The 13,492-nt window shown below is 30.5% G+C and overlaps 1 protein-coding gene across 1 annotated transcript in view; it reads right to left on the bottom strand.

Moving 5' to 3' along the window:
- Positions 1 to 13,492, bottom strand: part of LOC132934401 (ETS-like protein pointed) — a 56,256-nt gene that overhangs the window by 21,214 nt on the left and 21,550 nt on the right. Inside the window, exons 4-5 of the mRNA XM_061000710.1 lie at positions 5,690 to 5,851; positions 360 to 833 (exon numbers count right to left, since the gene is read on the bottom strand). Coding sequence (XP_060856693.1) covers positions 360 to 833; positions 5,690 to 5,851 — 636 coding nt within the window. The remainder of the gene's footprint in view (positions 1 to 359; positions 834 to 5,689; positions 5,852 to 13,492) is intronic.

Here is a 13,492-nt window from a genome sequence, read left to right as displayed (position 1 = left end):
ACCGCTTTCAGTGTATATATATTATAATGTGATGACCGGAACTGCGGTACTGCAGACACAAGGAATTTTTGTCGTTTGGTTCGCACGACACTGCTTTATACAATAATATAATAATTTCTGATAACATTTATATAACCTGCAGTCACAATAGTTTATAATATTAACACGGCGCGGCAAATAATATCGTGTAAGCCGACGTGACGTGATGTCGATTATCGTTATTAAACATTTCAGCAGAAATCGATTATAGTCATCCCAAACCGGGGGGTGGATCTGGGAAGACGAATCGCAACGGTAGCAGAACTTTTTAAATATGTATATATATTATATTGATTGCTAAACATTTCGAAACCACTCACCTCTTTGCATCATTTCGAGATGTTCCCAGAGGATGTCGCCCAAGAACGGCGGCGCCTCGGCCACGAATCGCTCGCGTCCCATATTGCACAAGTGTCTGCCCTTGCGGGCGTACAGCGGTCTGTTGCCGCTCGACGACGACACCAATTCGTCGTACGGCTCGTCATCGTCGTCCAGGTCCTTGTCCGGGTCGTTGTCGTCGTCGTCGTTGCTGCTCCCCGGCGACTTGCTGCCGCTGTTGCAGTTGCCGCTGCTGCGGAGACGGCGACGGCCGCGGCGGACGCGCTCCCGGATCATCTGACTGCTGCGGCCCATGATCGTGGTGTTGGGACTGGCCGTGGTGAACTTCTGGAACTGAGATGTTCCGCACACGACGCGGCGCAGTAAGGGCGTCGGCGGAGGTTCGGGTACCGAGAACTCGCGGTAAGCCCACCAGAACCAATGTGCGGCCTGCGCCTCTGTCCATAGTCTGGGATCTGTGGGAAAAAAACGAAAGCAAACTAACGTTAAAAGGGATCGCAATGATATATTTTGTAAGTTCTGCGCAAGAGTTATAATATAATAGGTAATGAAATATAGGACGGCCATAGTGAACGTTATCCTGCAAGTTTAACACTTATTAATTTGATAAAATTATATTATGATTTTCATAAAGTAGCTATAATAGGTAATTAATTTAGGTATCCCTCTGCATATTATGTATTAGTTAAATTAGTCATTGTTATCTCTCAAAAAATGGGTTATTTATGCCTATGATAGTAACCAGTAACCACTAACCTCGGTTATCTCAAATAACAGTGATAGTATAACTACTAAGTATACAATTATGTAAGGAGGCTATTTGTATTGAGATAAAAATGCAATTGTAATTGTTAGTGAGCTGGTTTTTTTCAGTTTTATTATGGACCGGTCAAAAATGTTGCACCCCCCCTATCAAAAACTGAAATGACGCCAGTGATGTTGTGTATACATATATGTTCGATCTAAATAGTAATAGGTAATATAATATTACCTACCTACTTATAGAGATTCTATTATAGTAGAGTGTTAGGTAGTTATGATTATTATTTGAGTACATTACATATAACGTTGTATAAATACAATATGAGAACTCTGCAGCAAACCATTTATACATAGGGCGACCTCAAACAAACAAGATAGCAGTTTTTCTATCTGAATTGAAGCTGCATTTAAAGATAAAGAATTTGCTAGTTGTATGTAAAACCCCAACACTGTTATGTTCCTAATCTTCTGCGCATACGGTTTATCAAAATAAACGTAGTAAAAACATGATTAATAATTTAAATTATAATTTATTCACTTGATGATTATATTTTAAGTTTGACATTATCAAAAATAAATAATAATATCTATACTTCATGATGTAAAGTGACAAAAGTACCCCATTGAACATCCAGGTTAATTAAATATATAATACATTATAATTACGCGATAATTTATTTAGACGAATAACGAAACAAAATTGTAAATATTTGACATTATTATTATTTTAACGAAATGTTTATAATCATTATCATTCTATATCACTCTATCAGTGTGTGGATGAAACAACCGGGGACGTATTTTTATTATATAGGATGAATAATAATTGATACAATTAAAAAAAAAGTCAAGACAAAAGCAGCTATTACCACCCCACTAATATCAGTAATAACGGGTATCTATATATACCTAAATATATTATTATATAACCGATATAGGCGCGCAATAACCCCTCGTGATACGCATGTGCAGCCCTCTGCTGCAGTGGTCCCGTCCCGTACGCGCGGCATTCTAGATTATTATATTATTATTTTTTCATTATATTGACTCGTAGCGGTGGTAGTGTCTGACGCTTCCACGATGATTTTCACATAACAAAAAACTATAATATGTAGCCGCCACCATCATACGCGCAGTGCGTATCGGCGCAATGGTCGTTACGCTTTCCCTCTGCATGTTATGTAAAAACGAAAATATATTATAATATATATATATACATATATTATATGCGTATAAATACAATAAAATTATATCAACATAATATATAATGTGCGTGTATATATATATAATATGTAAGCTATATATCGTTTTAGATTCTTTATCGAGTGTAATTATTATTCTAAGAAATTAAAAAAAAATAAGCCCTATTCTCTTCTTGTTACTGCAGAACGAGATACACACTAAGTATATAATATACGTTTTGTGTACATAGGCACAATGCTATATTATGTCTATATTATTTTCCGCACCGTTTATCGGAACGACTGATGCTTGCTGGCATTATTCGATGTCTTTTAAGTTTTGCGTTTCGCGGGTGTATTATAGTGGAGGTGGCTGCAGCAGTCCTTACATAATTGTATAATATTTGTATTACGCAGATTTACTACCTGCCGTTGAGACGTGCGTTAGACATACTTTATATAACTATCATCCTGCACGCGAAGAGGTCGAAAATCCGAACTATTGATTTCGTTCGAAGACGAATGAAGACGATGGCGGAATGTTATACATTTTGAAAGTTCAATATTGGTAGTCGCGACGTTTTGTGTAAGCCGCTCGCCGCTCGCCGACGCCAATTCCGCCGTGGGAACCTGCACGGACGTTATGGGGTCCGGTCAGTGTATATTATTTTTCTACAAAATTTACACTTACTCGAGTCGAGTTCACACGCTATACTCTACACGACTACGGCAATGATGATGGCGTAATTAACCATACACACACACACACACACACACATACACACACATTCACACCTCTTGTTTGTTTGAGCCGCACCCAATATACGAAGGCAATAATTGTCATATATGTATACAATGTACAAACTTAAATCTATCTATACGTTTGGTTTCAAGAGAAATCTAAAAAAAAAAACGTAGTGACGTACTAGCTATGGTTTGTAGTCACACTTAGATATTATATATTATATTGTACCAACAGCACCTATTTATAATAGAATATTATGCATAATATTATGACCAACGGCGGCGGTGAGTATGACGACGTTGTGGGAACATCTTTCATGATATTATATTATTATGTAATACACATTGGGCACCTACGCACTTTAAATTATCGCGTTTAATTAAATGTATGTACTTCATGTTTTTAATAATATAAAGATGGACTAATTATTGTTGTAAATCAACTAACTATATTATGTAACTGTATTATACGTCATGTAGGTATAGGTAAATTATAACTCAACAATGTAATTCATTTTGTAAGTGACAGAAGAAAATGGATCATTTATATGGAGCACAATTGCATGTATTGTAATTCACGGTCTATCAACTACAAATCACTCAACCGAGAAAAATACATAAAAATAAAATCAAGTTTGGGAAAAATCAAATACAATTGAATACAATACCATGGGATAGGATATAATATTATTTTTTAATTTTACACGATTAGACAACATATTCTGCTGTGTCTGTAAAAACGTTCTTAATGTTATAATAATATATTTTAATTTATATGAATTTGTTATTTACGAATGATATATAAAGCATGAGACACATTGATAAAATCAATTTTGCATATAGGCATGTGTTATAAGTTATAACTTAATAATTTAAAAATAAAAGGTAAATTCCATGTAGGTAATAAAGTATTAGGTCATGTAGGTAAAAATTGTATATAGTAGACAGTATAATAAATAGATAGTATACTAGATATAGTAAGATTCATGTGTACCTCGAGTAAGTTACAGTAATGGATAGGTACCGACGTTATATTTTAATTCAATAATAATTCAAATTATAAAAATCGTTGTATACCTATGAAGAAACAATTCTAAGCGAAGTAGACAGGTGGATCAGCAGAAAATACTAAGAATAAGTTAGGTTATATTGTTATTTAAATATTGAATTAGGAAAGTTTTTTGTTAAAAACATCAGATAAACTATTATGACTAAACTGTTATAAGTCAATATTAACGTGGAAGTGTGTGAATAGGTACGCGCAGATAGGTATATAATGTTTAAATAATTTACAATTATTATATATATTTTAAAGATTGCAAAGTGTATAGAAGATAAAAATATATAGGTACGTTAATTATTGCAAAAAATGTCAAGACTTATAAAGATTAATATTATTTGAACTACAAGAAATTTACTGAAATCATTTGAAGAGAAATAATTATTTATCGTTTAAATACATATATCCAATTTTGAGAAAATTTGAACTTCAAAAGCTTGTTAAAAATAAATGTATCAATACTTATACCTATGTACCTATTTTCAACCTGTTTTTAATTGATATTAGGAATATTTACGAGGAATTTTGTTACCTATCAAGTTACAAAATAAAGTAAATAAAGTTTTCAAGTCAATTTTTAAATTATTTTACTACAAAATAATTTATAAATATACCAGGTCTTGTCAAAATTTGAACTTTGAACACTTATAAAAACTTGTAATCTTATTTATTTTAGAAATTTTTAATTTTCTGTAAAAAAAACCTGTGAGAAACTTAATTGTAAGTTGTATCCATTTTTAACCTTCCTTAACAAAAAATACAATTACGTAAATCGAATAATATAGCAAAAAAAAGTCAAACATATAAAATATTTAGAGAAGCAGCAATATTTTGAAAATTATTTCATGTCTATAAAATTCTAATCTAGTTAATTTTCGAAAATGTCTATAGCTTCTGTGTTCATATTCCGGTATTCCCGCTGTCTTTAGTTAGTTTTTCCAATTATTAGGTAAAGTAATAGGATTTATCAATTTTTTACAACTCTATACTAGCTAGATAACATTTTCTACAAAAAATCGCCCTACAAATTGAATGTTTTTTGCTTAAAAAAGTGATATTACTAAGACAAAAATACATAATTGTAAAACTTCCTAAACATATTTTTTTGCATCGTTCAGAATCTAAAAAATTATAATAATAACGCACATAATAAAAATGTTTTATTTGAAGTAATATTTATTCAATGCCAGCTAACGATTTTACGGTAAAATATATTTGTTTAAAATAATGATAAGAATAAAGTAATTTGGATATTTGGTGCGTTTTAGTTAAATAAGGAAGCTAATGGTATTTATACGTAAATACTCAATAAACATTTAAATACTTTGATAACTAATTTTCTTTTTTCTACGAGATCTGTTCACTTTATTTCTATAAAATGTAAATGTTCTGTTTCGTGAGTAATATAACACAACTACCATCTAATGTAACAAAAAAAATCACTTTACTTAAACTTAAATATATAATAAATTATATTACCTATTCTGATAGTGCATGTTAATTAAATATTTTTTAGCGATGAATACATTTAAATTATTAACACTAAATATTTTTAATTCATTACCTTTTGGGACATTCAACTTATGTCGTTCTTTTTCCCAGGATGCAAATGTAGCTTGCAGGGCTTCGGTCATTTTCTTATTTGTACCAGGTGTTAGAGGCGGCGGAACCAATTGTCCACCGGCATTATTTGAACTGTTGACGTTCACTGCTGACGGGGTTTGATCTGAAAGAAAACATTTAATATATAAATCATGTATTCAAAAATTGATTGTAAATTGATTATGGCAATGGATATCTATAATGAGTCTTTAGATCAAGATGTTGAAATACCGGAATGATAAGGACATTCGCCTTAAAATACGACTAACGTGATTTGAAAATGTTGTGGTGAACTCATATATATGTATAATATAATTAATTGCTGTGTTGGGGTCCCAAGTAACAGAACCGTATTCTGGTATTAGTTAAACAAGCAAACGGTAAAGGGCCTTCAAGGGAGACATATCACACTTAACAAAACTTAAAGTGTTCAAAGCTATGCAGCAGGCTCACTCAATATGCATGTTAGGGTTAAGTGTAGGGCAAAAGACAAAAACTGAACCAGTTACAGTTACAGTTACATATAAAAGTAGTTAAAATAAATTGTAATTTATAACAGGAATAATAATTATTTTATTTTTATAAAATATGATAATTATTATTCTTAAATTTTAATAAGGTACCTCTCGTAGGTACCTATTGAACATTCTAAACATTTTAGTAATTTATTTGTATATAAGTTTTAATTGAACGGACGACCAATTTTGTTCGTTTTAAGTTTCATTCATTTTACTATTCACTCTGCTAACAATTTATAACGTTATTAAATATTAAGTAATAGGGATCGTAACGAGTCAACTACTACATAGCCACATTACTAATATTACAACAATAAATGGCAAGGTATTGTAACAAAAATTACAGCAGCAGCCTTTTTATTGGACTTTTGTTAACTAGTTAAAACTCCAACTGAATTGCCATTTACCGCGATGTAAAGTAAGCATGCAACTCATGTTGTTCATATACGAAGAAATATGTTTACTTATAATATATGGAAGTAAAAATAAACATTTACAATTATATTTGTGTCGATGTTATACATTTCGTACGACTTATTTTATTTGGTTAATTTATTTTTCTAAAGTTACATAATATTACAAATCATGAATAATGGATGAATCATTTGTAATTCTAAAAACATGAACAAAACGCGTTAGTGTGTTCAGTTATTAATATTAAAAATGTATACGTTCTGCGGTCTTGTTTTTTACTCGCATTATGATAATTATTTGAATTTTGTTTAGATAAATGTGTTATTATCATTTTATTTTATTTCAATTTCAATTCAAAAATTTTTGTTTATTTTTCCTCTAAAAAATATAACTATAAATAAATATAACTAATTCAACTGCGAGATACCAGCTTTGCATAGGTAACCTATACTTACTATAAATTATAATGATCTGAATTACGATAAGAAAGGATTTAAGGAATGGTATAATAAAATAGAATACCTACTTCACTATCGTACTGCAGTCGTGCAGTATCAATTTAAACCTAATCATAACTCATAAGTCATAATAATGAAATAATTATGTTGCGTTGCAAATATAACATATACGGCGTGAACTAAGTTCTACTCGAGTTATTAATCAAACGAAGAATATTCATACGGGAAAATTTAACGTAGGTACAGTTGAATCGCATCTAGGCCTATATTACATTATAATAATATACCTACTCAGCTGAGGCACTGGCACTGCTTGCGGTGGGGATGGACGCACATTTAAACAAATTTGGATTTCAAGCATCACTATGCTATTATAATCGATAAAGATAATACAAATGTCCTCGTTAACATTGCGTAATATCTACTTGTTATAATATACAGTACCTATACTGACATAAATTATATAGAAGAGAAGCTATAGTCGGTAGTCTGTGCATAACACACGGCTATAATATATTATATGCATACAGAACTAAACGATTGGACCGCAAAGATGAACCAATAATGGAGGTAAATAAAGTAGGTAGGTACACTAACACTATAATAATACATATTGCTGATGTTCGATGCTGATGCAATTGAGACGTGTGCAAGCGCGTGTTACCTGTCACTGCGTGATCTATCCCTTTCTCCCTGTTTCAGCTTGACAATGGATAATACGTGTACCTATACACATTTTCTTGTGAGACAACAATAACACGAGCGTATCATATACAAAACCCAACATATATACCTATACATCATCCATTACAATAATACGCAATTTACTTTTAGAGTAGGTAACTGTCCGTGTAAACATAAATATTCCATTCAAACGTTTTCTCGTGTTTTTTTCTTTCAGTGTATTAACATTAATAATTAATACCGGAATTCAATGTAAACAACAAAAAAGTATAAACCTATTATAATATAAGTAATAACCTTCGTTTATTATTGAGATCCTAAGCAGTTTCACAAATATGTGTAATAAAAAAAAGTGAAGCGAGTGGCCGGTAGGCACATCGTACATGTTTTTTTTTTAATATTCTCATCATATACATTTCACACTAAGTACCTACATAAACTAAACAGGACTATAATAATATATACGCTTTATATAATATCATATTGTGAGAATATGACTACCGACAGTCAATCTATATGAATTACGACGAATTCATCTGGTCATAATGTACGGCACTTCAGCACTTGTCGACGACGATATATATTCAGGAGCGGTGGCAGATTAAGTAATTTACAAGTAATAAATAGATGAACGAATAATGTATAGGACGATGATGCGGGTCACGACCCACACACTGTGATTAATAGATACGTACCAAGAGAAGGAAAAAAGGTCAACGTGGATGGTTGATTAAGACATTTAAAAATATAAGTAAATAGTCCAGTGGGGTCGAGCGCGCGGGTTCTAGAGGGCAATATCACGTGTACAATATTATATTATAGTGTTGTTTAACAACAGAAATTGAGTAACGGCGAACCCAGATGAAAAGTTCAAGTCTACACTTCTGCTGGTAGCAACAAACCAATTCGTTATAGGACGCTATAGTTTTAGAATTTAGATTCTGAACTGTGCCGCGAGGGAGCTATTATAATAGTCTACGGTATTATCGGTTTAACAATGACATGCATTTTTTTTTATTATTTTTTTTTTGTCATCTCGTTTAGAAAAAATACTTTCTGAACATTAAAATAGGTCACGCAGCGTGCAGCACTTTAACAGTAATTCGATTTTTCAATCAGTTTGATTATTTATTTGGAATTTCCCAGTAGTTTTCGTGGAAATCTTAAAAAAATAACAGAAAACGGCCAAGAAATGTAAACATCACCCGTAATGAACAAACAAATAAAAATGTGATGTACCTCATTATTATATTTTATTTTTTGGTATAATGTCATTGTAATGAAATGCATAATATATTATAAAATAAATGTCTTAATTATATACGATTAAAATGTTCATTGATTCTCTTAATAATTATTATAACCAAGATGTAATTTATGTTTAAAATAACGAAATATAAAAATTATCATAATAATAATTAAGGAACATTCAAAATCCTATAATAACTTGTACTGGTAATTTTTTTTGGTGTTGTAAGTGAATAATTTATTATTATAAATGCTTAAAAATAATAAGGACATAGGTAATGCCAGAATCATAAATAAATAAAAACGTAATTCGCCTCGCTTGCTTAGCTCATTCGTTGGTGTCACCTCCAGGACGTGCATACATTACAATAATAAATAGGTAGTCGAATAGTAATGTTCACTTACAGGTCTTTAATTCCGGGTCAACATCGACATAGTCGTCATAGTCGTTATTATACCAACGTTTATTTTTCTGAAACGGTTGCATGTGTTTATTTGGAATGGTTATGAAATTCAGTACAGTTCGTATGTATACACCTATACCAAAAGAGCTTGTTTGTTAAAGACAATTTAACTGCAACTATCATATTATGATACATCAAACACGGCAAGTTTGTCAACTTTTAAAATTTCGTTTATGTTAAAAAAATACTTTACACGTAATTTAACTTTTAATACGCAACCGAATTTTCGTATGTTTAAATAAATTGCATAATGCACAATACTATATATAATATAGGGAACATTAAATATAACAGTACAATAATGATACAAAATTGTTTTAAAATTGTTTTTCTAGACAATTGTTGATGACCAAACATAAATATAATACTGTCTAAAATTAACTATGAAATAAATGCTATCTTTAATTTTTTTTTTTAAATATTTTACAAGAAAAACGAAACACTGTAACACTCTAACAACCCTACGTAAATCATCCGAAATGTACTATTATAGTGTGGGAAAATATACCAATAATATACTCCCCTCTTATAATTAACATTTAACAACCACCTGTTTTGTATGTACGTGAAGTATAGATAGGTAAAAATAATATTAATTTGCTAGACACGGGCTTTTGCTCAGCACCCTATATTCACACGCACACTAGGCGTAATTGCGTGTCGCTTGACCGCTACTAGTCAACAGGTGCTAAAGGTTAAGAGAAATTATTCATTTATTGCATTAGTGCTATATCACACAACACAGTACTCGCTCGAAGGACTTTTGTGAAGTATTTTTAATACCTAATGGTAATTCTTTTTCTCAAATAGTTTTTAATTTCTAAGGTATAAGCGTATTTTTAAATCATAGTTTTTCTAATTCAACGCAATTTCTATAACATACCTACATTTTATAACATATACTTATAATAACCGTTCCTATTTATATTTTAACACTTCGCAGTTCGCACTGTTGAATGTTGATATATATTATTTAACCATTGACATAATTTGTCAACTAGTATAATATAACATGTCATAAAATGAACTCATTGTTTAAATAACTATATAGTTTTTATGTGATAATAGTGTAAAATATTATTCTACGAATAACCGAAACTAAGAAAAACAATTATCCAACGTAATAACTAATAACGCACAATACGTAATAGACTTATAAAATTATATAATATTTTTATGGAAAAAAAATTGTTACCTATTTTATTCTTCTGAATATTTATAGGTACCTACCTATAGTTGTTTTATATTTCCAAGTGGAAACATTATTAAATCAACTATGAACGCTTTTTACCATACTTTCAAGCTTGGCTGGATGGTTGTATACATCTATAGTAGCCGTGCTGCAGTGACCATTAGACCGTATCATCCACTCGCCCACTCGCAGTCGTCACAAAACAACAACGAATAGATAAAGATAGTTTGTTCACTGTTGGTGTTTGTGCACATGGGCGGCCATAAAATAATGTAACGATGAAGCCGTAATTACACTGGGGGGGGGGAATAAATAGAACTGCTGCAGGTGCTCGCAATCGTGGGAACGTCGGACAAAAAAAGAAAAAAAAAACAACAAAATATTCAAATTCAATAAAACGCCTATTGTAACTATGCGCACATCTACGCGTATTATTTGCTTCGAATCGCAGTAAATTTAACGTGTATGTTTGTATGTAAATTAACGAGAAAAAACAACCGTGTACCAATGTGGCGATGAATCAGAAACCCATACTGTAGGTACATTAGTATAAGTAATATATAAACGACTATACGAGAAGTATTATACTATAGTATATTAGGTACCTACTGTATTTATTTTAAATTATCAAAACTCAATGATAGGGTGCAGCATCGTATATTATAGCTTTGCGTGACTATATACTGTCCAATATTGCTACGCCGAACTAATAAAAAATAAACATAATGTAGGCAGGTATCTATTAAATCGTAAAAAAAATTTGTTTTGTGTTGTTTTTTGTTATTTTTTAAATTAATGATCTAAATATATATATAGGTAATAACTAAACAACAGTAGGTATAATTATGATTAAAAATAACAATTCTTTTTGGTACATTTTAACATTTATGTATAACATAATATTTTGCAGTATACTGCAGGCCACTGGGTGAGTCATTTAACAGTCAACACTTATTGTTTTTAGTCAAAAAGTTTAATAATTGGAAATATTTATTTTTAACATAATCTGAAGCCATTCCAAAACAATTAATTTGAAAAAACCTTTTTGAATGAAAGCAGTATAGGTACAGCATTCATTTCAGTATCTATAAAAATACAATTTCGAACAAGAGCCTAATTAATTAGTTATAACTTTTAAGTTATTAGTATTGGAAGTTTAGATAATGAAAGTATTTTGTGGGGTACCGTTGTCATGTGTCTTAAGGCATCACTCAACTCCGTTCATCTAAAACTCTAAACTTAAAATACCGACTTTGAACTAATTAACTACTTGTCCAAAAATCAATATTTATATAATATCATTGAGTTTATATTATAATATAGGTACTGAATGATAATATCTACTAGTCGAAATTCTGCTTCAGAATATCATATTGAAAATCTTTATGGTGTTTCCAAAAAAATAAAAACTTAAAATAATTATAATCATAAAAAATATAATTTTTTTCAAACATTTGGTTTTTTAAATTTGAATCATTAATTATATTAAAAATCTATAAATGCAATATTAAGAAGAAGTATATATGAGCAGTTATAATGTAATATGACTTGATGTAACCAATTGGCATGGATAGGTAAGATAAGTAGTTGAAAAAATGTATGAAAAAAATGACAAATACATCAACGTTTATCCCTAATAGATATAAGATACAAGATATAGGTACATCCATAACTCTTTTATAACCGAGTATTGTGTCCCAAAAACTGATTGTTATAATACATTAATTACAAAATATACGAATATACCATATAGATCCGTCTTATGACATAAGGTATTAACTGTAGGTATGCTATACAGTTATACAAAGAAATATTTAGAAAATGCTAGTTATTACCTATATATACTCTGACAACATTTTGCAGACTATTTACTATTTAGTATTCTAGTAATTCCATACAATTTAATTTTGATTTCAGTTAAAGTAGTTCAATATATTTAACACATACTCGAAATAATATAGTTTATATTTATATACAACACATGGCAGATGTGTACGAAAAGTGAGGATTACGATGTAATAAAATTGGTACTTTGTTGTTTAATAATAAATTAATAATAACTATCGACATTATTGAATGACAGGATAATATCGGTAATATACCTAGCTGACTTGCGTCCCCGAAATGGGACGCAAGTAACCAGTCAAATGTACAACTGGTAAATTATACCTTTTGAGGGAGGGGGACGCAAGTATAGTATGCGCCCTATAATTAGTCTACACATACGAGTACACTATCATAACAATATATCCATGTTCAATGTTCGTTATTCAATTTTTTTGTTAAGTCCCTAAAATTCCCCTTCCCTGTCGTCTGAAAAAATACTGTTAGGAACCTTTAGAATCTCGATTTGTAAATTGACTTAATTCCGGGTTCTGTTACTAGACCCTCCTACTACCCTCCTTACACTATTTATGTCAAAAATTAAAATAATATCCTATCAAAAAATGTGCTTACCATACAACCTATTACATAGGTATGTAACAAACTGTAGATATTCTAAACTAAATAATAATAAAAAAAAGTATTATATTATAACAAAACAATAGATAAAAATACATAAAAAAGTACTCAGATACAATTATTACTTATTAGATGTAAAAAGATTAAACATTTAAGTATCTAAGATATCGCAGCCTAATAGTAGGTACCTACATGAAAAAAAACCAACCACTACAATATGGTGGCACTTTATCAATTGATCAATTCATTGCTTATCCTGCATTACAAATTATAATATTATTATTATATATACCAACGAATTTACTGTACTTGGTACCTAAATGC

The sequence above is a fragment of the Metopolophium dirhodum genome, chromosome 1 (genome assembly GCF_019925205.1).
Source record: "Metopolophium dirhodum isolate CAU chromosome 1, ASM1992520v1, whole genome shotgun sequence".
NCBI classification, from domain to species: domain Eukaryota; kingdom Metazoa; phylum Arthropoda; class Insecta; order Hemiptera; family Aphididae; genus Metopolophium; species Metopolophium dirhodum.
The sequence above is the reverse complement of the archived record's forward strand: the minus strand, read 5'-3'. Positions and strand labels throughout refer to the sequence as shown.